Raw genomic sequence first — 27,680 nt, 5'->3', positions numbered from 1 at the left:
TTTCAACTTTAAGACTTTATTACACAATTTACTTTGACAAATTGCAAAAATGTAAATAATGCTCCAAATACAAATAAAAAATAAGAATAAATACAGAATATAGACTAATTTAAAAAATAGTCCTACTAGCTAGCTAAAAAGGAAATTTAAATCGACTCACCATTTCAAATCATTATAAAAGTAAATGGAATAGGGGGTGAAAAGTGTTGCAGCCCTTGGACTCTTCAGGACGCTACACACTTTACGCAAACAAGGCAGGGGGTGCAGCCTTTTGGAGAGTGGCTGCCTCTGTCCGTTTGAATTGGAAAGACAATTAGGGGCTTATTAGTGGCCTGTGGAGATGTGTAACTTGTGGAGAGTGAGCGCTCACCAGCGCAGCCAGAGCCTCTGCAACATCTCCAGCCGGGAACAGTCCAAGGCATTGTCTCGCCTAATTATGCAACAGGGGGTGAAAATAATGCTCCAAATACATAATGCTCTACGTACTTTGTGCGGCTCAAATTTTGGAACGGATCGTATATGACGCTCCCCATTTGCGTAGGGTGTGTAGGGTGCGTTAGAGGAGAACTCTGCAGTGAGTGAATTTAGCCCCAGTGTCTCTATTCAAATGCAAAGTCCAGGGATTTGATGATGGTTGTAGTATGAGTGTATACATAAAGGCATAGGTCTGATTCTGAGTCTCAAGTCAGTCGTCTGGGTGTTGTATTACTCTCTGTGCAGAGACATACTGTGTAAAGAGCAGTCCTGGGGTCTTCACTTCTTGGGTCTCTCCAGGATGTTCAGGAACTTTCCCCTGGTCATCTCCCTGGCTGGAGAATGAACAAATGATACGATGTAAATATCAACAACTGAATATTTCAGAAATCAAACGTTTGGAGCACCTCTTATTCAACTTGAGGTAACCTACCTAAAAACAATTTGTTCATTGAAAGTATTTCCACTGATTATCTATAGGCTTCTGGGAACTAGTGATGCGTGGGTCAGCTGTTTGTACACCCGCCCGCAATTGCTAATAACCCATCCGCAACCGCCCGACTATGTGTGATAGTGAAAATCTGAGGCCCGCACCCAACCCTAACCCGGAACTATAGTAAATACGCTATATGCTAGTGAAATGAAATATATTTGACAGGGGGTGCAGGTTTTTCTGTTGCCTGATTTAGATACACTACATGACCAATAGTATGTGGACACCTGCTCAACGAACATCTCATTCCAAAATCATGGGCATTAATATGGAGTTGGTCCCCCTTTTGCTGCTATAACAGCCTCCACTTTTCTGGGAAGGCTTTCCACTAGATGTTGGAACATTGCTTCGGGGACTTGCTTCCATTCAGCCACAAGAACATTAGTGAGGTCGGGCACTGATGTTGGGCGATTAGGTCTGGCTCGCAGTCGGCATTCCAATTCTTCCCAAAGGTGTTCGATGGGGTTGAGGTCAGGGATTGGGCAGGCCAGTCAAGTTCTTCCACACCGATCTCGACAAACCATTTCTGTATGGACCTCACTTTGTGCACGGGGGCATTGTCATGCTGAAACAGGAAAGGGCCTTCCCCAAACTGTTGCCACGATGTTGGAAGCACAGAATCGTATAGAATGTCATTGTATGTTGTAGCGTAAAGATTTCCCTTCACTGGAACTAAGGGGCCTAACCCAAACCATGAAAAACAGCCCCAGACCATTATTCCTCCTCCACCAGACTTTACAGTTGGCACTATGCATTGGGGCTGGTAGCATTCTCCTGGCATCAGCCAAACCCAGATTCTTCCGTCGGACTGCCAGATGGTGAAGCGTGATTCATCACTCCATAGAACGCGTTTCCACTGCTCCAGAACCCAATGGCGGCGAGCTTTACACCACTCCAGCCGACGCTTGGCATTGCGCATGGTGATCTTAGGCTTGTGTGAGGCTGCTTGGCCAAGGAAACCCATTTCATGAAGTTCCCGATGAACAGTTATTGTGCTGACGTTGCTTCCAGAGGCAGTTTGGAACTCTGTAGTGAGTGTTGCAACCAAGAACAGGCGATTTTTACGCGTTACTCGCTTCAGCACTCAGCAGTCCCTTTCTGTGAGCTTGTGTGACCTACCACTTCGCGGCTGAGCCATTGTTGCTTCTAGACGTTTCCAATTCACAGTAACAGCACTTACAGTTGACCGGGGCAGTCCAATAGCGGCACTCCAATCATCCTCTTTTACCACTTCACCAAATCTTTCCCAAACATTACTTTTCTGGCCCTCCCTTCTCTTTATTTTCAACTCTCCTTTTGCAGCTTTTGTCTTAATGAATTAAACTTCGACTAAGTCCTTTTTGCCTCTGTGGATTGACATTAACTTTTTCTGCCTGTTCCCAAAAGCATTTGGTGATTGGCGTGAAGGCTATTTGGCGCACGTACAGTTAAGCTTATGCACTAATACCAGATAGCCTATAACAATGAAAGAAAAACCTAAATGTAGCCTATACATATAAATTGCACAAGATTATACATTTATGGATTTAAGGTATACTTTTCTCTTTATTCAACCTATCCACCACCCACCCACATGATATTTAATGATCCTAAACCCGTCCGCCCTGCACATATAGCCGCTGGGACTGCGGGTTATGAGTCAACCCGCGCATCACTACTAGGAACACTACAAACCTTATGCTGTCAAAACATGCTTTGACCAGGGATTTAGACTAAAACAAGCTACAGCATTCCATCTCTCAGTTCCTCGCTTCAGAGCAGAATCACTTATCAATGCAAAGCATGCATTTCATTTGTGAGATGTCTAACAGGAAGGTAATTTATACCAACATCTGTTCATTCTGGACATGGAAAACAACATAAGATGCAGCTAACTACCAAAGACACACCCCTTGTGATTGTCGTCTCAAGGCAGCCAGATACAAGTATTCAAGCATCTCAGTATGTATGTGTGTTGGTGTTTGCGTGCATGCACGTGTGTTCAAGAAAAAGATAGTGGGAGTGAAAGGGGTATTTGTTGTCTGAAAGATACCATTCTCTGGAACGCAAACTATTCAAGCCACAATAGGGTTGGGCATTTGAAATTATTTTACTAATCAAATAATATCATGACATTTTTTCGGATATCCGGATAGTCGATAATAATAATGACTCTTGACCTATAAGAATGACACAAATACACATGGCAGAGGTAAACAGCGGACAGGCTGCTTGCTTTTCTCCGGTAGTTTGGCTAACTGCAACAGCGAAAGAGAAGTCTGATGTTCGCCATGATAGAACTGATTCTGTTACAAAAAGGTTGTCTGGAGAGTATTTTGCATTGATCTGTGTCTAGTCTTGTGGAAACTCTGTTAGGTGAGTGCCTGTAATTGCAATTTGAAGTGGGGAAAACAGCATAACAATGTCAGGGCAGCCTGGAGTGATAAATGCGCAGCAGTAGCTCAACACATAAAAATTTTCAAAAGTTTGTTGTTTTATTAAATTAAGAATTTAAAATATCATGGCATATCCTTGTAGGTAAAAATGTCACAATTTAGACAAAGCTTTTTCATTTTTAAAATAGGCCTACAATTTTTTATTCTTCAAAGATGACACTCACTCAAGTAATTGAATACGAAGGTCCGTTTGGATATCTGGATATTCGATTAACCGTGCCCATACCTAATCCACAACTTCCATCATAGAGCGCATTATGTGTAAGAGACTATGGCGATATCCACATTTCTCCTCACTGACTGCCATTACTATACACTTAACACTGAAATACCCTAGTAAGAACCGAAGACACTGATCAGATAGCACTCCCAACATTGACCATAAAGGTTAGCTAGAAAAGCGAGGAGAAGTACTGTGTAGAGACATAATGAAAAGCGCTTGGTGTGGGTCTACAAAACAAGCTCTGTGCAATAGTTTTGGATCCGTGCCAACCCCATAGCTCGACAACAGATTGGCCCCAACTTAAGGCCTTTTGTCACTTTGCTTCTATCTGGTAAGGAGAGTATTTCAGGAGGTTCAGTCAACAATAGCCAGATTATGTCACAATGGACGCTACAGGGATATCCTCCAGCATCAGTGTGACCCTGGAGAGGCCTCATCCTGGTCCAGTAATTACTCTTTGTTCTTGGTAATAAGAGAAGAAGGAGAAGAAAGAGAAGAAGCACCAGCAGAGAATCAAAGCTCAGGCAGGGCCAAGTGGGGAGCAGGGATCGCCTCTTCAAACCCGCACAAAAATCACCTTCTTCATACAGTTGCTAAGCATACCCACCTGGACATGAAGAGCAATACAGGCCACACTGAAAGTAAATTCCTATTTCAAGTGGGCAGCCCAACAAACACCCAGACACCCAGGCTGCTCATCAACGCTGCCTTCAATCTTGTATCTTTTTGGAAAAACATGCATACAAATACACATGAGCCTGTCCCACTGTCCCAAGCTTTCCCACCCACACAGAAGGTCCACAGTTGTAGAAGTGTCTGTCTCTGCTTGTTGAACCTGACACCAGCGCTGATGAGCAGCCTGGGTGTCTGGGTGTTTGTTGGGCTGTGCAGAGCGGTGTGGTGCACGGTGAAGGGGTTAGCGGCTAATGAAAAACCAGGGTGGATTGTAATTTAGATGAGCCGCCCCGCCTGGAATGATAATGCCCCGGCTGAGCACGGGCCACTTCACCTTGAGGTGTCCATCATCAGGTTAAACATGACGCTAATTGGATTGGGATTGATTAATTTTGCGTGGCGCTGCTGTCTCTTCGAATAACACTAAACAAAAATAATCAGAGCCCCCGGACAGACAGGCAGACGGGGTCTTAGATAGAATGAAACAATCAGAATCAGGTGGGATGTAATGAATTAGGATGACACAAAACGACTGGTGCACAGATTTAATTTCTCTATTTGGAGGAGTTGGGTTTGGTGAGCCAAAGGCTACCAGAACAGTGTTTAATCTCACTAATTAGGCCTACACTCCACACAGAGGAAGAGAGATCTACATGTTAAATAGAGAAGATAGATACAACAGCATGATTAGTAGTCTGCTATGACCTTGTATTTGATGATATGACACGAAATAGAAAGATAAAACTATAACCTAAAACGATAGATTTATCACTGTATTGCATTCATATACAAATTACATAATCTCCAAACTTCCTGTGGATGGAGACAGGACCTCTAGAACCTTCAAACTCAACTCTGGACCTCGAAGCCAGTTCCACTGCATTTTCTCATTGTTTCCCTCTAATCAGGGACTGATTTAGACCCGGGACACCTGTGTGCAATTAATTATCAGGCAGAACAGAAAACCAGAAGGCTCCGGACATCGTAGGGTAAGGGTGTTTTCACACTTGGTCCCTTTCAGACAATTTTTGTGAACTCAGTGCGTTTTGCTTAATTTTTTGTGGAGTTTGAACACCCCAAAGGAACTCAGACCCCTCAAAAGAGCCCCCAAAGTGAACCAAACTAAGACCATCTCGAGAGGTGGTCTGAATTCGGTTTGCTTGAATTCCGCAGTCCGGTTCCCTTTTTTAGGGCAATGCTCAAACACAAAGCTCCTCAGGTTCAGTTGTCATTATTCCCGCACCACACACTAGACTACTGGAACACAGTTTCCACTGCCATAACCCCTCAGATTGGAGAGAGAAGATGATGATGTGCAGGTTCGTAGAAAAAAACGTGCTGTTTTTGGATATTGATTAGCGATTGTCAAGGATGCAAAGAAATTCCAAAATATGTGTGGAGTTTTGTACTGACACGATGTTCAGATTATTTTGCAATATGTTGATCTATAGCATGGTTCTTCAATTCCGGTCCTGGAGGGCCGAAACACCTCTGTTTTTCATCCTCTCCTTCTAATCAGGGGCTAATTCAGACCTGGGACACCAGGTGAGTGCAATTAACTACCAGGTAGAAATAAAAAACAGAAGTGTTTCGGCCCTCCAGGACCGGAATTGAAGAACCCTGATCTATAGGCTAAGAGAGCTTCATACACTGTTTATTCAATTGTGGGGTTTGAATGGTGTGAGAAGACAACATAGTTGGTGAGAATCACAACATAGGGTACAAAATCCATTCTAGCTCTTAAAGGGGCAGTAGCCTACATTGGGTGTACAATTTTCAATTAGGCCTACAGCATTATTTAATATACACTTATTCTACTGGTATTTAATCTGTCACCAATAATATTTACATGTTAATATTCTCTTCTGATTACAATTATGTCTAATCTTTTAACTAAATGCAATCTATTAGCTTTCAAAATGTACGTTGGTATTTCTAGTGGTCCGATAACACGTTCTGATGGAATGGCTTGTACTGTACTGTTACCCAGAGTGCATTGAGTGAATGTTGGAAAACATATCTTGGTTCCTTTCTAAACATACCAATGTGAATACAAAGAGAACTGAGTTATTTTGCTTCTTTTTTTTTTTTACCCCAGAGTTCACGTTAAAGAGGACTGAGAGAGCTTTTTTTATTCTGTGAAACCCTAAGAGTTCAATACCCCTGCTTTAGAGAATACTATTGAGTCATTGGTCTCCTAATCCCAGGTTTGTCTTTCTGATCTCTCTGCTAAGAGCTTGTTAAATGGACCACAGGTTTCTGGAGAGGCCTGTTAATGGGAGAGATTGGTGGCTCTCTCCCTCCGTATCTCTCTCTAGCCCCACAACAATAAAGGAGAGCAGCCTGGTCTGTGGCTGTACCATCCCCTCCCCCAGAGACCCCCTCGATCAAGACTAACCCCTCTGAGCCACTCATTAATTAGAGTTCAGTTTAGCATCCCCCTCTGTCACATAGAAACTCATATGATTTGCATTTTAAGATAAATATTAAAAGTGGGAAGAGAAATGATCAGCCAGCCACCCTCAGGCAACTGGACTCACACACACGGAGTGGAAGACACCAACATAGATGGCAGACATCATCAAACCACCCCCCCTCTCCCAGAAACACACACAGATGCATGTGCTCATGCCCACACATAGACGCTGTTACAGGGCAGGGGCAATCAATACTGATTAGAGGGAGTTAGAGATGTGTTTAGTTGATTAGAAAGGTCATTCACTAATTCTGTACTTATTTATCAGTGACTTGTTACAGCTGCCAGCCATACTAAATGACACCTTATGGATTGTGAGGGCCATGTCTTCACCCTGTTGATTAGTTTCTCTCCAATTATAATTTAGCCCTGGCTGAGCTGGCCAAGGGGATGCCATCACAACATGGGACTGATGGGATATACAATTACATAATGTCCCCCTCATCCAAATGAATATCCAATACTGACTACAATATTCGTCCACCAGCACTTCTCAAAATGGCATTCTCCCAATGTAAATGTATAGCCTAAATGTGTGACATGTCATTGTCACATCATCTCGTCTCCCCCCCCTCCCCTGTGTGTAGAATGGTAGTAATCATGGTGAGGCCCCTCCACCCCTCCAGGCACACACCAGAGGAGGCAGCCAGACCCCTGTTAGCCCCAGAGACAGATGACCACCTGGGTTAACTGGCGTCCCAGCCTCCAGCCCTGACTTCCCCAATTCACTATCATTAAGAGTCAAGCAGACTAATCTGACCCCTGCTGCCCATCTTCAAGTGCCACTCAGCTATTACTGGCTGTAAGCTTTACTTAATGGATTTAACATCCATTCTCAATGTCCACTTCCCCTGGGACCGGAGATGACACCCCCCCCACCCACACACACCCCTCCTTCCTCCATTAACACATTCACTCCCCCCCCCCCCCCCCCCTCCCCATATACACCCCCCGCCTCACAAAACATAGCCTACACCTGACGCTCATGTTTGTGTTCACAATTCAATTACCTACTTATTGATACTTCACAGGGATATTTAAGATGCAGACACAGCCAGTGATTTCCCAGGGGAGCCACTGGTTCCTCTTTATGTCCCAACCGAGAGAGCGCTCCTCTCCTCCACCCTCTTCTCTCCCTCCAATATATTCCTGCTTGTGTGCACTGAGACACACACACTCGCTCGCACAAACAAACACATCTACACCTCCCCACCCCTGCCACAGCCTATCCCTGTTCAAGAGGTGTCCTTATTAATAGGCAATCAGTCAAAATGCATTCATTAAAAAGCCTAAAAGGTTTTACACCGCCACTATGATTAGCTGGGAAAGAAAATCCAATGAATTCCTAATGCGTTTATGGAAATGAGGTGTCATTTCCGATCTGCTCAGGGAGGCGGCAGGCAGGCAGGCAGGCAGGCAGGGCTTAAGAACAGGCGGTGTGTGCAGCTTTCTTTCCCTCACACCTCCAACACTGATACAGAGACAGAGGGCACAGCACCATAGCTTCTAGGCTGTTTAGACAATCTTGGTGTAATAGTCAAACATTCTAAACGGATAAAAGTGAACTGTTGAATTTCAAGAATTTGATGAACCACAATTCTGATTGTACGATTGCGATTCAGCACTGACTGTTGCTACATGCTTCAACAGCTGCACTAAACATAAACAGTCAGGAAACTAACCTGCGTTAACCATGCAACACTGGTTTGAGGCTTCTGGATTAACTTTATACATATTTTGCTAAACATAAAAGTTTTTTTAGGGACAATTTTCTCATACCAGCGATTTAATTTTATTATATCTCTTCAAGCCAAACAATATTTCCCCCAAAACATGTATCTCAAATTGCAAAAAAATGAAATAATTTTATACAGAAAACTGATCAACACACACAGCACCGTTTGACTCCTGTTTCAGTTTCCCATCACGCCATTCCTAATGGCATCTTCACCACGGACAATTCTCCAGCGGGTAGGCCTTGCCATTCATCTCCACTATGAGCTCATAAAGCAGGCCGGTGCAGAGAGGAGGACAGAGGAGGAGAGGAGGGGGTCCCCTGTTCCTCATTCAGAGGCTGTCAGGGAGCAGCACTTCATAACCGCCCGCCCCGCGGTCGCTCAGGCCGCCCTGATGGATTGATGAAGGCACATTAGCACCGTGGGCCAGTGTGAATGCAATCATATTCAGCAGCCCTGGCCTGTTAATAAGAAGGAGATTGATGCTGGGCCATTAGAAGCTGTCAGCACTGACCTTCAGCCTCACCTCAACATAGGCAGGGATGTAGGGGTCATCCTGGCTTTACTGTGGTGGTGGCACAGTGGTGTTTAGACCAGGACAGCTCTTTGCCACTGCCAGCCAATACAGAGCAGAACAGGACTGGTCTTGACTGGCATTCCCTTGTATCAAACCAAACCTGGATGATTACCTGGATGATTATGACAGCCTCATTGAGGAAGATTGTCAGGTCTTGCGGTAAAATAATGGGGCAGCAGCAAGAAGACCTGTCATCTGTCTATCTGTGCAGAGCTCTGCAGAAGGCGAGTAAAATCACATCAGACTCTTTTCATCCACTCCACCCCAAATTCCAACCCCTCCCCTCTGGCCACAGGTACAGGCAGCCAAAAGCAAAAACCAACAGGGCCAGAAAGTATTTTATTCCAAGTGCAATACTTAAAATGAACAATATGTTGGACTAATATGCACTTTAAGCACTTTGACATGCAAATATAAACTAGGGTAACAGTGAGGATTTCCTACACTAGACAACTTCTTACAGCTGTTGATCAGTCATTGATAATAATCTGCCAATTGTTTCATCTCATTACATGAAGATATAAGAGGGGGATCATAGCTATATTCAATCAAATTCACGAGTTGATTTAAAACCTGTTTAACCCTTTATCATGGTTGGTGTCTTGATGGATTTGTCAAAAATGGTGTGACATAAAACATTACTATCCTGTCCTTGCATTTATGGCAGTGTAAATTGTTGTTATATCATATATTAAGTATAATTCAGTTAAATTAGACATTGAACTTGAACCCTGTAAGAATCCTGGATCTAGCTGTTGGACAGTTTTTTGTATAGAGATGTCAGAAATGCAGTGTAACTAGGTAACATTACGTGTCTCCTTATGTTACGGGGTGAAAGCAGTTTTCAAAGGCACACAAATCAAAAATGATGTATGCAATTGCAAAATCGAATGCTTCTAACCAAAAGAGTCACCTTACCTTGATACTTAAAACCTAAATCAATACTGTCATTAACGTGGTTCTTCAATAATTATGCATAATACTTGTTGGATGGGCATTTGGTGTCCAGCTGATTAGTTACGCCGTGATATTTTCACACATCATCATCTGATCCAGGAAGGATTTTTCCGAATGACAGTCAAGTGACAAACAGCTATTGTGAAAGCGCATGCGTAAAAAAGGAGTTTGCGAGGAATGTCAAGAGTATTTGTGTCTCATTTGTTACGCCGGTGAAGACAGTTGTTCCTGGATTAACGTTGGATGTTGATGTTGATCATCTGTTGTTGTCTGCTTGATTTAGAGCAGGGTCTCGTTAGATTTAACAGAGAAGGTATTAAGGTAATGTGTTCATGTGTTTTTGTGCCTTGGATTGGACAACACCCAATGCTATTCATATGAATTATTCTGGATATAATGACAACAAATTACATACCCCTTTGGGCTTATTCACAATATGACCTGGTAATGAAATAACATGAGAAATACACTACCAGTCAAAAGTTTGGACACACCTACTCATTCAATTTATTTTAATTTTTTTAGACTATTTATTACATTGTAGAATAATAGTGAGCATATCAAAACTATGAAATAACACATATTGAGTCATGTAGTAAGCAAAAAAGTTTTAAACAAATCAAAATATATATATTTGTTGAGATTCTTCAAATAGCCACCCTTTGCCTTGATGACAGCTTTGCACACTTGGCTTTCTCTCAACCAGCGGTAGTCACTTGGAATGCATTTCAATTAACAGGTGTGCCTTGTTAAAAGTTAATTTGTGGAATGTCTTTCCTTGTTAATGCGTTTGAGCCAATCAGTTGTGTTATGACAAGGTAGGGGGGTATACAGAAGATAGCCCTATTTGGTAAAAGACCAAGTCCATATTATGGCAAGAACAGCTCAAATAAGCAAAGAGAAACGACAGTCCATCATTACTTTAAGACATGAAGGTCAGTCAATACGGAAAATGTCAAGAACTTTGAAAGTTTCTTCAAGTGCAGTCACAAAAACCATCAAGCGCTATGATGAAACTGGCTCTCATGAGGACCGTCACAGGAATGGAAGACCCAGAGTTACCTCTGCTGCAGAGGATAAGTTCATTAGAGTTACCAGCCTCAGAAATTGCAGCCCAAATAAATGCTTCAGAGTTCAAGTCACAGACACATCTCAACATCAACTGTTCAGAGGGGACTGTGTTAATCAGGCCTTCATGGTTGAATTGCTGCAAAGAAAGCACTACTAAAGGACACCAATAAGAAGAAGAGACCTGCTTGGGCCAAGAAACACGAGCAATGGACATTAGACCGGTGGAAATCTGTCCTTTGGTCTGGAGTCCAAATTGGAGATTTTTTGGTTCCAACCGCCGTGTCTTTGTGAGACGCGGTGTGGGTGAACGGATGATCTCCGCATGTGTAGTTCCCACCGTGAAGCATGGAGGAGGAGGTGTGATGGTGCTTTGCTGGTGACACTGTCTGTGATTTATTTTGAATTCAAGGCACACTTAACCAGCATGGCTACCACAGCATTCTGCAGCGATATGCCATCCCATCTGGTTTGCGCTTAGTGGGACTATCATTTGTTTTTTAACAGGACAATGACCCAACACACCTCCAGGCTGTGTAAGGGCTGTTTTACCAAGAAGGAGAGTGATGGAGTGCTGCATTAGATGACCTGGCCTCCACAATCCCACGACCTCAACCCAATTGAGATGGTTTGGGATGAGTCGGACGGCAGAGTGAAGGAAAAGCAGCCAACAAGTGCTCAGCATATGTGGGAACTCCTTCAAGACTGTTGGAAAAGCATTCCAGGTGAAGCTGGTTGAGAGGACGCCAAGAGTGTGCAAAGCTGTCATCAAGGCAAAGGGTGGCTACTTTGAAGAATCTCAAATTGTTTAACACATTTTTGGTTACTACATGATCCCATATGTGTTATTTCATAGTTTTGATGTCTTCACTATTATTCTACAATGTAGAAAATAGTAAAAAATTAAGAAAAACCCTTGAATGAGTAGGTGTGTCCAAACTTTTGACTGGTACTGTACATTTTGTTTTCCATGTTACACCTGCAATTTTAAACAATACAAGGGGCTTGAAGTAGTCTACTTGAACTTTAATTTGGAGCTCAGAAATTCAAGTACTGGAATAGGCCTACCTTAAAAATCAGACATTTCTTAAATCTGGTGCTTGAAAAGTCCTTGTAGCCAATTTATAAGTTCTCCTGCTCCCTTATAATTATCTGTGATTTCATTTTTGATCCGTTTTTGTGAGAGATGTGGTCACTTTCTTTGTTTCCCGCCATTTCAATTGAAGGGTGTTGCGCTACTCTGTTGCGGTAAAACCATGTGCAGTTACTATGAGGACGTCAACATTTGTTGGCTTCAGCTTGGCTTTCCATACAAATCCTTCCATTAAAAAAGGAACCTGGTTTTTGGTCACTTTCTCATTATAAAAACAGTAATGGTGAGATTAATGCTACCGCTATTCATGGCTTTATTATGTGTTCCTGCGTCGGCCACATAGGCTACAGAAAATCAGCCATGCATCCAATCTATTTAGTTAGGCAATGTCCACATTATTCTCACATATTTTAGAATGTAATAATAATTTGAATATCAATGCATTGGCAAGACCCCCCTCAAAAAAATCATTATTCTTAAAGCGGTAATGGCCTACTTTTTTGACACTTTTTGCATGCTTTTTGGGGGGGAGGGTTCTATATTAGGCCCTATATATACACAATTATATAAATTATACAATTGTATAACATTGAGGTCCTTAAATTACAATGAAGTGCTTGAAAAAGTTCCTGAAAGTCCTTGAATTTGACTTGCCAATATCTTTATGAACCTTTCTTAAAGGATATATAGTCCTAGGACTATGTTGTGGTATAGGTGAAGTTAATAACCAATTTGCACACATTTGGAACTGCATGAAAATCTTTTTTATTTCAGTTTCAAACCATTTCGAAATGTTAATCCCAATGTCACACATTGGCCCCATTTATTTAAAATCAGAATCTATTTCCAACAATAAATCCATTGCAGTGAAAAATCAGGAGGCTGGTTCTGTACAGTACTTGTCATCATCTGACTCTGAAGAATTATTTTTTAAAATGATATCAGTCTACACTAAATGGTCTCGGCATAGGGAAGCTGCTTGGCTCCATATCAGGCCGCATCATAGAGAAGGATATCACTGCATTAGCAAGGAGCCAAGGCCCAGTCAGTCAAGTTAGCCGGTGGTGGTGGGGATCAGTGAAACCTACAAGTGTGTTAGAGCAGCAGCAGCAGCCTGAGGCCTGTCCCTCAGGACCACTCTCCTTTCAATTACCTCCAATAACAGCACTTATCACAGTAGTCAGCACTCTCCTGGGACCCAGGGCCTGATGCCGGGCTCAGCGGCCAACAACAGGGGCATTCATCACAGGGCGGAGCAGCAGCTGGGGTCTAGGGAGGGGGCACGCGCCAGGCTCCCTCTGGGAAACACTGGGGCAGCGTCACACAGCCGTGGAGGGGGGGCCCAGGGGACAGGGGCCTGCCACACCCGCCCATACTAACACATATGTGCATGCATAATATACAGTGGGGAAAAAAGTATTTAGTCAGCCACCAATTGTGCAAGTTCTCCCACTTAAAAAGATGAGAGAGGCCTGTAATTTTCATCATAGGTACACGTCAACTATGACAGACAAATTGAGAAGAAAAAAATCCAGAAAATCAAATTGTAGGATTTTTAATGAATTTATTTGCAAATTATGGTGGAAAATAAGCATTTGGTCACCTACAAACAAGCAAGATTTCTGGCTCTCACAGACCTGTAACTTCTTCTTTAAGAGGCTCCTCTGTCCTCCACTTGTTACCTGTATTAATGGCACCTGTTTGAACTTGTTATCAGTATAAAAGACACCTGTCCACAACCTCAAACAGTCACACTCCAAACTCCACTATGGCCAAGACCAAAGAGCTGTCAAAGGACACCAGAAACAAAATTGTAGACCTGCACCAGGCTGGGAAGACTGAATCTGCAATAGGTAAGCAGCTTGGTTTGAAGAAATCAACTGTGGGAGCAATTATTAGGAAATGGAAGACATACAAGACCACTGATAATCTCCCTCGATCTGGGGCTCCACGCAAGATCTCACCCCGTGGGGTCAAAATGATCACAAGAACGGTGAGCAAAAATCCCAGAACCACACAGGGGGACCTAGTGAATGACCTGCAGAGAGCTGGGACCAAAGTAACAAAGCCTACCATCAGTAACACACTACGCCGCCAGGGACTCAAATCCTGCAGTCCCCCTGCTTAAGCCAGTACATGTCCAGGCCCGTCTGAAGTTTGCTATAGTGCATTTGGATGATCCAGAAGAGGATTGGGAGAATGTCATATGGTCAGATGAAACCAAAATATAACTTTTTGGTAAAAACTCAACTCGTCGTGTTTGGAGGACAAAGAATGCTGAGTTGCATCCAAAGAACACCATACCTACTGTGAAGCATGGGGGGTGGAAACATCATGCTTTGGGGCTGTTTTTCTGCAAAGGGACCAGGACGACTGATCCGTGTAAAGGAAAGAATGAATGGGGCCATGTATCTTGAGATTTTGAGTGAAAACCTCCTTCCATCAGCAAGGGCATTGAAGATGAAACGTGGCTGGGTCTTTCAGCATGACAATGATCCCAAACACACCGCCCGGGCAACGAAGGAGTGGCTTCGTAAGAAGCATTTCAAGATCCTGGAGTGGCCTAGCCAGTCTCCAGATCTCAACCCCATAGAAAATCTTTGGAGGGAGTTGAAAGTCCGTGTTGCCCAGCAACAGCCCCAAAACATCACTGCTCTAGAGGAGATCTGCATGGAGGAATGGGCCAAAATACCAGCAACAGTGTGTGAAAACCTTGTGAAGACTTACAGAAAACGTTTGACCTGTGTCATTGCCAACAAAGGGTATATAACAAAGTATTGAGAAACTTTTGTTATTGACCAAATACTTATTTTCCACCATAATTTGCAAATAAATTCATTAAATTTCCTACAATGCGATTTTCTGGATTTTTTTTCTCATTTTGTCTGTCATAGTTGACGTGTACCTATGATGAAAATTACAGGCCTCTCTCATCTTTTTAAGTGGGAGAACTTGCACAATTGGTGGCTGACTAAATACTTTTTTCCCCCAGTGTACATGCAAAGTGCTGCCCCACTTGCCTTCCACACTTGGGGGCTCTGTTCTACAGGCATTCTGCCTTCGGATCTCCAAAGATTAGGCTACATTTGTCCATTTTCCATTACATTAGGCTAGTGTTCCAAGTCCTCCTGAAGGGTCAGGTGAAAGCAGTGTCCTCTAGGTCAGAGGTGTCTACGTCTGGTCAGTCCCCTTCCTCCACAGGCATCAAGGCGGGGTGGGGGGGGGGTGTTTTCACTGGCTGATTGTGCTCTACCCATTAACCAGCTCAGTATAATGGGCCACATGTTTAAAGGGGGGGGTAGTAAATCCTGTCCCCTGCCCTGGTGCTCTCTCGCTCTCTCTCTCATTTACGGGCACTGAAGAGCAAACAAACATGATGAAAAAGTAGCTGAGATTTACAAGGCCTCCTCTGACAGCTGGGAAAACTAGAAAATTAAACCAGAGCACATTAAAGAGAGCGCCATTACAAGCTGCTCTGAGACCAATACTAACCATCATTGTGTCACGTCATCCCGAGGCACATGACATGGTTGCAAAGACAACATCCCTTCCTTTTATGGCTGCTAACATCTTTATAACTAACAAAGATGTGATATGGTAAACAACATGAAGCATTTAATCGAATTAAAGATCATTAACAGATCACTGCTTGCTCAGGGCATGAGTCAAGCTTATCTGAAAATTGTGAGGGACATCAGATAGCTTAATTTTCCCATAAATGCCTGTAAATGAAGCTTATCGCGTTTGGGTGAGATTGGTCCCACAGACCCTGGATCAGACTGTATGATCAGCTTGTTTAATTTGTATTTGCTGCTATAATATGTGTGGTAGACCGAGAGGATCCTGACCTGTAAATATGAGCCTGGAATAAGCAGATAACACATTTATTCTACAGCTACGCTGAAGTCAATGACACTAATCTGAGCTTTCATAATGCCTGCTACATAATAATGGGACATTCGAGCAGTGTCATTGCTTCTGTCATCCCCACCAAGTCTACGTGCACTTTGAGGCAATTCATTGTCACTCAAGCAGTCAAGTCATTCCCTATATCTTGGCGGCAATATTTTGAGGTGGCTTGCTTGATCAACATAAACGTTGCCATTAAACAAAAATATATTTCTAATTTTTCTGAGCGAGCGGGGCAAAGCCCAGACAAATCATGTTTGCCGTAATCCTTTCCAGAATGAGTCTACTTTAATCATCCTGTCTTTATGGAATTTGACAAATCAGCTGTGCGCTCGCAGTGGAGCGGGACATATCCGCCCTTCACCCCCTCTGCATAACCAACATGCTCTACATCTCTCAGAATCACAAAGGGGGGCAGAGGGTTCCTCGTCCTCACTGTACAAGATTACAGTTTCTGTTTTAAGCACTGAATGGATGCTAAATCCACTCCAGATTTAAGATAGAACTCCGTCCAGAGAGCATATATTTAAATCTGGTTGTCAGGGAGCTCTCTAGTCTGCAACAAGAGTGTGTGCAAAATGAGTGCAGCCAACGTTAAATGCGAAGTTAGAATTCAAAAATACTTTGAGAGGAAATAATTTCAGTCTGTATCAAATCCCTGTCATGGCTTTTTGTTTCTGGGTTTGCGCATGGTGTGCTTTGTCCATAGCGAGCTAAGTACCCATATTCCTCTTAGGAAAAATAGGAGCACTTAGCTAGGCTACATCTCTCTAATCCACACTTTATGGATTAGGACAATGGATGCAGAAAATCTGTCAAACCACATTTTGCATCCATCACATGCTTCAATACTTGTTGTGTTATGTGAGACCTGCCCCCACATCACCAGACTTCTAAATGCAATCTTGAATTGCTGTTGTTTTACACTGAGTTATAAAACCATCATCAACGCCATGCAAATAAAGGATAGATACATGGAGTGCTCTAACTGCTTTCTACACCCAGTTAGACAACAAGATAGCCTTCGTCAATATAACCATACAATGAGTGATTCCTCACAAAACCCAGACAAAAAAATACCATTATTTTGGGGATTTTCACAAAATGCAATCCATAGAATAGTCCTTTGGAGGAAAGATGTTTTACATATATGTGGCATTTGTATCTAAAAGCATAATTGAGAAATAATTTATCAAAGTTAGCATATTTATGACATTTTGGCCTTACCCAGGCGTCCTTTAAGACTCCATAGTGTTTCATCTGTAGTTGCTACAAAACAAACATTGGTGACATATGAAAATGTACCGCTTGCTCAATGCTCTGTAATATGAGGAAGGCCACCAAAAATTCAGACATTTCCATTCCGAACTACAACATTTTCTGTCTAGATAGAACTGCCAAAGGGGGTGGGGTCACAATCTACTGTAGAGATAGCCTACAGAGCTCAATCATACTATCCAGGTCTGTGCCTAAACAGTTTGAGCTTCTACTTCTAAAAATCCACCTTTCCAGAAATAAGTCTCTCACTGATGCCGCTTGCTACAGACCCCAGTTGTGCCCTGGACACCATATGTCAATTGCTTGCCCCCCATCTATCCTCAGAGTTCGTACTGCTTGGTGACCTAAACTGGGATATGCTTAACACCCCGGCCGTCCTACAATCTAAACTAGATGCCCTCAATCTCACACAAATTCTCAAGGAACCTACCAGGTACAACCCTAAATCCGTAAACATGGGCACCCTCATAGATATCATCCTGACTAATTTACCCTCTAAATACACCTCCGCTGTCTTCAACCAGGATCTCAGCGATCACTGCCTCATTGCCTGAGTCCGTAATGGGTCCACGGTCAAACGACCACCTCTCATCACTGTCAAACGCTCCCTAAAACACTTCAGCGAGCAGACCTTTCTAATTGACCTGGCCCGGGTATCCTGGATGGATATTGACCTCATTCCGTCAGTAGAGGATGCCTGGATGTTCTTCAAATGTGCTTTCCTCTCCATCTTAAATAAGCATGCCCCATTCAGAACTAAGAACAGATATAGCCCCTGGTTCACCTCAGACTTGACTGCCCTTGACCAGCATAAAACATCCTGTGGCGTACTGCATTAGCATCGAATAGCCCCCGCGATATGCAACTTTTCAGGGAAGTCAGGAACCAATATACACAATCAGTTAGGAAAGCAAAGGCTAGCTTTTTCAAACAGAAATGTGCATCCTGTAGCACTAACTCCAAAACGTTTTGGGACACTGTAAAGTCCATGGAGAATAAGAGCACCTCCTCCCAACTGCCCACTGCACTGTGGCTAGGAAACACTGTCACCACCAATAAATCTACGATAATCGAGAATTTCAATAAGCATTTTCACCTGACTACCCCTACCCCGGCCACCAGCTCTGCACCCTCCGCTGCAACTTGCCCATGCCCCACCCCCCGCTTCTCCTTCACACAAATTCAGATAGCTGATGTCCTGAAAGAGCTGCTAAATCTGGACCCCTACAAATCAGCTGGGCTAGACAATCTGGACCCTTTCTTTCTAAAATTAGCAGCCGAAATTGTCGCAACCCCTATTACTAGCCTGTTCAACCTCTCTTTCGTATCGTCTGAGATCCCCAGAGATTGGAAAGCTGCCACGGTCATCCCCCTCTTCAAAGGGGGTGACACTCTAGATCCAAACTGTTACAGACCTATATCCATCCTGCCCTGCCTTTCGAAAGTATTTGAAAGCCTAGTTAACAAACAGATCACCGACCATTTCGAATCCCACCGTACCTTCTCTGCTATGCAATCTGGTTTCTGAGCTGGTCATGGGTGCGCCTCAGCCACGCTCAAGATCCTAAACGATATAATAACCGCGATCGATAAAAGACAGTACTGTGCAGCCGTCTTCATTGACCTGGCCAAGGCTTTTGACTCTGTCAATCACCGCATTCTTATTGGCAGACTAAATACCCTTGGTTTCTCAAATGACTGCATCGCCTGGTTCACCAACTACTTCTCAGATAGAGTTCAATGTGTCAAATCGGAGGGCCTGTTGTCTGGACCTCTGGCAGTCTCTGGGGGTGCCACAGGGTTCAATTCTCGGGCCGACTCTATTCTATGTGTATATCAATGATGTCGCTCTTGCTGCTGGTGACTCTCAGATCCACCTCTACACAGACGACACCATTTTGTATACATCTGGGCCTTCATTGGACACTGTGTTAACAAACCTCCAAACGAGCTTCAATGCCATACAACACTCCTTCCATGGCCTCCAACTGCTCTTAAACGCTAGTAAAACTAAATGCATGCTCTTCAATCGAACGCTGCTTGCACCCGCCCACCCGACTAGAATCACTACTCTCGGCGGGTCTGACTTAGAATATGTGGACAATTACAAATACCTAGGTTTCTGGTTAGACATTAAACTCTCCTTCCAGACTCACATTAAGCATCTCCAATCCAAAGTTAAATCTAGAATCGGCTTACTATTTCGCAACAAAGCCTCCTTCACTCATGCTGCTAAACATGCCCTCGTAAAACTGACTATCCTACCGATCCTTGACTTCGGCGATGTCATTTACAAAATAGCTTCCAACACTCTACTCAGCAAATTGGATGTAGTCTATCACAGTGCCATCCATTTTGTCACCAAAGCCCCATATACTACCCACCATTGTGACCTGTACACTCTCGTTGGTTGGCCCTCACTACATATTCGTCGCCAAACCCACTGGCTGCAGGTCATCTATAAATCACTTCTAGGCAAATCCCCGCCTTATCTTAGATCATTGGTCACCATAGCAACACCCACCCGTAGTATGTGTTCCAGCAGGTATATCTCACTGGTCATCCCCAAAGCCAACACCTCCTTTGGCCGCCATTCCTTCCAGTTCTCTGCTGCAAATGACTGGAACGAACTGCAAAAATCTCTGAAGCTGGAGACACTTATCTCCCTCACTAACTTTAAGCATCAGTTGTCAGAGCAGCTTACCGATCACTGCACCTGTACACAGCCCATCTGAAATTAGCCCACCAAACTACCTCATCCCCATATTATTATTTATATTGTTATTTATTTTGCTAATTTGCACCCCAGTATCTCTATTTGCACATCTTCTGCACATCTATCACTCCAGTGTTAATACTAAATTGTAATTATTTTGCACTATGGCCTATTTATTGCCTTACCTCCATAACTTACTACATTTGCACACACTGTATATAGATTTTCTATTGTGTTATTAACTGTACGTTTAGTTTTTGTTTATTCCATATGTAACCTTGTGTTGTTGTTGTTTTTATTGCACTGCTTTGCTTTATCTTGGCCAGGTCGCAGTTGTAAATGAGAACTTGTTCTCAACTGGCTTACCTGGTTAAATAAAGGTTAAATAAATCAAATAAAAAATAGCCAATTTCTCTGTATAAAATAGGCCATAACTTTAAACTAGCAGAGATCCCACTCTGGAACTTTGACATGCCTGTAAAGTATATTACAGTGACTTCAGAAAGTAGTTACACCCCTTGGCTTTTCCCAAATGTTGTTGTGTTACAGCCTGCATTTAAAATTGATTAAATTGAGATTGTATCACTGGCCTACACACAATACCCCATAATTTAGACATTTTGACAAATTAATTAAAAATGAAAAGCTGAAATGTCTTGAGTAAAAAATAAAAAATAAAAAAGCAGACAATGAATATCCCTTTGAGCATGGTGAAGTTATTAATGACACTTTGGATGGTGTATCAATACACCCCGTCACTACAAAGATACAGGTGTCCTTCCTAACTCAGTTGCCGGAGAGGAAGGAAACCACTTAGGGATTTCACCATGAGGGCAACATTGTAGTTACTTACTAAACAATACTAACCTAAATGACAGAGTGAAAAGAAGGACATTTGTACAGAATACAGGCATCCTGTTTGCAATAAGGCACTAAATAAAAATTCAAAAAAATTTCAAACATGGTGGTGGCTGCATCATGTTATGGGTATGCTTGTCATCGGCAAGGGAGTTTTCTTAGGATAAAAATAAACTGAATAGAGCTAAGCACAGGCAAAATCCTAGAGGAAAACCTGGTTCAGTCTGCTTTCCAACAGACACTGGGAGACAAATTCACCTTTCAGCAGGACAATAACCTAAAACACAAGGTCAAATATTCACTGGATTTGCTTATCAAGATTACTTTGAATGTTCCAGAGTGGCCTAGTTACAGTTTTGACTTAAATAGGCTTGGAAATCTATGGCAAGACTTGAAAATGGCTGTCTAGCAATGCTCAACAACCAACTTCACAGAGCTTGAAGAATTACAAAAATAATAATGTGCAAATATTGTACAATCCAGGTGAAAGACTCACAGCTGTATTCGCTGCCAAAGGTTATTCTAACATGTATTGACTCAGGGGTGTGAATACTTATGTAAATGAGATATTTATGTATTTCATTTTCAATAAATGTGAAAACAATTCTAAAAACATGTTTTCACGTTGTCATTATGGGGTATTGTGTGTAGATGGGTGACAAAAAATATATTATTTTAACAATTTTGAATTCAGGCTGTCACAACAAAATGTGGAATAAGTCAAGGGGTATGAATACTTTCTGAAGGCACTGTATGTTCAACAATATATTGAAATATTTACCAAATATTGTTTTATATTGTTTTTATATATTTTCATGTTTAGATTTTTCAATATTCAGTATTTTCTTTATATACTTAAATCAAAATACTACTCATATTACAGAGCAAGCGGTAAAGCTTCAAATGACACCAATTTTTTGCTTTGTAGCATCAGATGAAAGATGAAACATTATGGAGTCTTAAAGGAGGCCTGGTTAATGCCAAAATGTCATAAATATGCCAACTTTAATTAATTATTTATCAATGATGCTTTTAGATACAAATGTCAAATATATCTCAACAATCCATCCTCTAATGGACTATTCTATGGATTACATTTAGTGAAAATTCCAAAAATCATCATTTTTTTGTCTGGATTTCATGAGGAATCACTCCAATACTCTCCATTTACGATCTATTGCTGTCTAATTCATAACATCAATATTCAGAAAAATTAGAAATACATTGAATCTTACTAAGCGGTGTCTACTTCGTGAAATGTAAAATGAGTAGAATGACTGTAGCACCAAATACTTGAGATGTTCCTTGACTGTTCAGACATAAATTAGCCATAAGGCTAGCAGCACCATCTAGAGGTAGCCTATGGAGTGACAAGAGCTGGGCTACACGACCCAAGCCTGACGGGCCCCGGTTATTTCATCAATAACTAGGGTACGGGCAGGGCTCAGGTATCACTAAATTGATCACTAACATTTTGAAGCTGAGTCATTTCCTTGTGCTCTGCTGCACAGTACATTCATACTGTATCTGACTATGATCATAACATGGTGTCAGAAGTGCTTCAACCTCATCAAATATAAGACGAGAGATTATTTCACAGAAAATAATAATGTTCATTGAGTTTTGTCGGAGTTTACAGTGATGAAAAGTAGCTAACAGCTCTCTATATGTCTTGTCATTGAGCAGAGCAGCTCAAGCGGAGCCGTTGCTATGAATACTCACAGATCCAGAGCCGCCATGAGCAGAGCACATGCAGAGCAAGCAGCGAGCAAGTGATGGATTTACTAATGGAGGAAACTATTTCTAATTTCGGGCAGGGCCTTAAATTTGGCAGAAGCAATCGGGCCCGGGTAGGGTAGTGCCTGAGCATCGCGGGCATGGGTAGGGCTTAAAATGTATGCCCGTGCAGGGCTCTGGTGCCCAACTGGTTGTGTGTGTGTGTATGTGTATCATGTGTATATACTTACACTCCTCAAGGCCCAGCTGGTAGGCCAGGTTCTGTAGCCCTTTGACCTTCTCCATCAGGTTGGCTGTGGTCAGACTCCCCAGCTCTGTCGGAGGAATAGAGTTGGAGTACAGTCAGTGAATACTTATTACCCTATTTTCACAGGTAGGCAATGCTCAACAGTAAGTGTACCATATGACGCTACTGTACTTTACCTTTTAACATTTCAATGTCCTCACTCTCCAGTTCAGCCATCCATTTGGGTGGAGAATTGGTAATTGGCTGCAAGACAAAAAATAATAATAAGAATGTGCATTCTCTCAGCAATGTAGGTCTATTCATTTATCAATGCTAGCTATAGATCTTTGAAAAACACTCACATTTTTGCAAGATGCAGCAAATTCCGCAACTCCTGGCACTGTGTGAGAATCAGAAACAGGAATGAGTAAATTGCAATGATAGGCTACATGTCTTTATGAAGCAAACACAGAGAGGAGAAGACAAACTTACATTGCTCTGGCCATAGGTCAGGAGATGCTCTATCCAGCTTCTCAAAACTCAGCAGAGAGGACTCAAAATCATCACCTTACAAAGGGGGAAAATGATTTTAGTCGTCATCAACCGATTCAACACTGCTAAATGTGAAAGAGTAGCCTTTAGCTAAGTGCTGTGCACGCTAAGTCATTGCACTTGCTTGCTACATTAACAGGGCTCATTTAGTATAAGTGATTAGTGATTGGGTTTGAATTGAACATAATGTTATGAAAGGAGTCATAATCCGTTCTTCTCAATGTACAGTGTGTTTGTATGTAGGCTTTTGTAGGCTCTACCAGGGGTGGAACCAATATTATTTTCCAGTCGTTTAATTCTAAACAGAACCATTATTGTTTTCATTCCTTCCACTGGTCCGACCAGCAAAACAAAGTTCTGACCAGGTTCGAACCAAAAACAAGTTACGGATTATATTGTTCCTTTCTGTTCCTTTTTAAACCTCTGAAAACAAAATTAAATTACTTCACCAATGGATAAAGCTGTTTGCTATGGAGCAGGCAAGCTATTTACATGCATTGGATAGACAAGTGTAGTGTAGGGTGCGACATGCGACTGACATTTTGTAGGTGAGGAGAGCGCTGGGCATGAAGTGCTGGGCATCTTGTTGTTATGACATGCATTATCTGAATTAGGCCCACAGAATTATACCTACGGAGGAGCGGCTTCTATGAAGGAACTTTGAATGTCTTTGAACTTCAGAGAGTTGGCTTAACTAACTTTGGACCAGAGCTAGCTCTTGATCATGACTCTCAGTTCCATTACATTACACATAATGCCGCCTAGAGTTTGATAGCTAGACCAGACACAAGCTTGTGTGAGCAGAGGGGCATCAGAATTGAAATAAAAACACGGCTTACCTTTTTGTAGTTAATAAATCCAATGGGAAACGTAACAACTATAGTATCCTTAACTAACATTGAAAAAGTTAATCTATTGTTCTCTAATAAAAAATCTCTCCCTAATTTCTGAATCACGCCTGTAACGTCAGTAGCTACATTACACTATGCATGCTTCGGAGGGAGGGGGAGGTAGCCTACACAAACACTGGCAAAGATTTTCAGCTGGCAGGCAGGCAGACACTGGAATACGTTTCTGAGTAACAGTGAGGGCTTTGCATAGGCTCTTTGTTGCGTTTTTTTGTGGGACTGGAAAAAAATGTCCGGAATGTAAAATAACGTTAATAACTGTTTCCCATACTTTTAAAATAACGGTTCTGTTCCAGAACAGTATAGATCACTTTCGTTCTCGGGTTCTGTTCCTCTAAATTGTTTGTTCCTTTCCGATTTTCTGTTCTGTTCCCTGAACCGGTTCCAACTACTGGTATCTACATTCTATAGCTAGACAGCTAGCAGGCTAGAAAGATGGTTATGGCAGATGTTTGACATACAGTACCAGTCAAAAGTTTGGACACACCTACTCATTCAAGGGTTTTTCTTTATGTTTTACTATTTTCTACATTGAAGAATAATAGTGAAGACAGCAAAACTATGAAATAAAACATATGGAATCATGTAGTAACCAAATAAAGTGTTAAACAAATCTAAATATATTTTATATTTGAGATTCTTCAAAGTAGCCACCCTTTGACTTGATGACAGCTTTGCACACTCTTGGCATTCTCTCAACCAGCTTCACCTGGAATGCTTTTCCAACAGTCTTGAAGGAGTTCCCACATGTTGAGCACTTGTTGGCTGCTTTTCCTTCACTCTGCGGTCCGACTCATCCCATACCATCTCTATTGGGTTGAGGTCGGGTGATTGTGGAGGCCAGGTCATCTGATGCAGCACTCCATCACTCTCCTTCTTGGTCAAATAGCCCATACACAGCCTGGAGGTGTGTTGGGTCATTGTCCTGTTAAAAAAGAAATGATAGTCCCACTAAGCGCAAAACAGATGGGATGGCGTATTGCTGCAGAATGCTGTGGTAGCCATGCTGGTTAAGTGTGCCTTGAATTCTAAATAAATCACAGACAGTGTCACCAACAAAGCAACCCCACACCATCACACCTCCTCCTCCATGCTTCACGGTGGGAACCACACAATGCGGATATCATCCGTTCACCTACTCTGCGTCTCACAACGACACAGCGGTTGGAACCAAAAATATCTAATTTGGACTCATCAGACCAAAGGACAGATTTCCACCGGTCTAATGTCCATTGCTCGTGTTTCTTGGCCCAAGCAAGTCTCTTCTTCTTATTGGTGTGCTTTAGTAGTCGTTTCTTTTCAGCAATTCGACAACGAAGGCCTGCTTCACGCAGTCTCCTCTGAACAGTTGATGTTGCGATATCTGTTACTTGAACTCTGTGAAGCATTTATTTGGGCTGCAATCTGAGGTGCAGTTATTCTAATGAACTCATCTTCTGCAGCAGAGGTAACTCTGGGTCTTCCTTTCCTGTGGCGATCCTCATGAGAGACAGTTTCATCATAGCGCTTGATGGTTTTTGCGACTGCACTTGAAAACTTTCAAAGTCTTCACATTTTCCGGATTGACTGACCTTCATGTCTTAAAGTAATGATGAACTGTCATTTCTCTTTGCTTATTTGAGCTGTTCTTGCCATAATATAGACTATCTTCTGTATACCACCCCTACCATGTCACAACACAACTGATTGGCTCAAACGCATTAAGAAGGAAAGAAATTCCACAAATTAACAAGGCAGACCAGTTAATTGAAATGTATTCCAGGTGACTACCTCATGAAGCTGGTTGAGAGAATGCCAATAGTGTGCAAAGCTGTCATCAAGGCAAAGGGTGGCTACTTTGAAGAATCTCAAATATAAAATATATTTAGATTTGCTTAACACTTTTTTGGTTACTACATGATTCCATATGTGTTATTTCATAGTTTTGATGTATTCACTATTATTCTACAATGTAGAAAATTGTAAAAATAAAGAAGATCCCCTGAATGAGTGTCCAAACTTTTGACTGGTACTGTAGATAACCTTAGATATAAATACAGTAGGCCTATCTACTAACTAGCTAGCAATTATTTTACACCCACCCTTTTTGTTTAACTAACCTGTTCTTGGCGATAACTTTTTCACCGAATCAAGAACTTAGTATATTAGAAATTTACGTTTCCAGGTGGTTCTAAAAAAAACAGCTTAAACTCAGATATATTCAATCCATGTTTAGTATCGAGTGAGATATGCCACTTGCATGTGTGAAGACCTTGTGTTTTGGTCACACTGTGTGATGCGCTGTCGTCACTTAGAAAGGACTATATCCTAACAAGATGTTGGGAAATGCTAGATGTGCAGCAGCTAAAATGGAGAGGAACCACCTCGCAAAGTACAAAACATGGATTTAATATCTTTGAGTTTTCGCTGGTTTTTGTAGAACCACCTGCAACTGGAAATTGACATTTCTAAGATAGCTACTTTTTTCACAGAATCAAGAACGAAGAAAGTATTGCCAAGAACAGGTAAGTTGACAAATCTATTGGTGGTGGTATATATGGGGCTATCCTGTAACGCCCAATACTGGACACCCAAAATCTTTGGTTATTTCACATTATCTGGCGTACAGTCTGTAGCTACTAGCATGCACATGAATTAGTCATTACAGCTACTGTTCCTTTACTGACCACCTAGCTAGGTCAGTGTCCATTAAAATTGACTTTACTGTTAAGTTGGATAGGCCGAGATTGCTAATGGTTGACAACCGGCATAGCTAGTTATCTTATCAAGTAAGTTAGGAAGAAAGGCATTGCTAGCTGGCTTGTTTTGGTTTGGCAGACAAAACCTGTTGTGTGAGCATAGCCTGGTGAAAAACGTGAGACATTATTTGTACAACTATGAACTAAGAATGTTTCAGCAAATATAACTACGAAGCATACGCGTTTCAGAAGCATCTCGGTATCAAAATGTCAATTTATACACCCAACAACGGAATTAGAATTTACCTCCATTTGGAGACGCCATCTTCAGATCCATACACGTGATATAATGCAGCCAATGGATTGACGTGTCTGCCCCAGGCTGCACTACAAACGTCTGTCAGCAGGTGGCATATGTATCACAGTGCCACACAACAACTGCATCAAAGATTCTTATACTGAACAAAAATATAAACGCAACATGTAAAGTGTTGATCCCATGTTTCATGAGCTGAAATAAAAGATCACAGAATTTTCCCATATGCACAAAAATATTATTTATGTCAGATTTTTCCCTGTTAGTGAACATTTCTCCTTTGACCAGATAATCC

The 27,680-nt window shown here is 42.1% G+C and overlaps 1 protein-coding gene across 1 annotated transcript; it reads right to left on the bottom strand.

The window, feature by feature from the left end:
- Window positions 1-27,440, bottom strand: LOC121539270 (protein lin-52 homolog). The gene is made up of 6 exons (XM_041847633.1): window positions 27,376-27,440; window positions 23,424-23,498; window positions 23,294-23,331; window positions 23,129-23,195; window positions 22,936-23,019; window positions 1-809 (listed from the first exon to the last, which is right to left on the bottom strand). The coding sequence occupies exons 1-6, from the start codon at window positions 27,404-27,406 to the stop codon at window positions 754-756; spliced, it is 351 nt and encodes a 116-aa protein (XP_041703567.1). The 5' UTR covers window positions 27,407-27,440; the 3' UTR covers window positions 1-753.
- Window positions 27,441-27,680: the final 240 nt, after the last annotated feature.

This window comes from Coregonus clupeaformis, chromosome 25, assembly GCF_020615455.1.
Source record: "Coregonus clupeaformis isolate EN_2021a chromosome 25, ASM2061545v1, whole genome shotgun sequence".
Classification (NCBI taxonomy): Eukaryota; Metazoa; Chordata; class Actinopteri; order Salmoniformes; family Salmonidae; genus Coregonus; species Coregonus clupeaformis.
The sequence above is the reverse complement of the archived record's forward strand: the minus strand, read 5'-3'. Positions and strand labels throughout refer to the sequence as shown.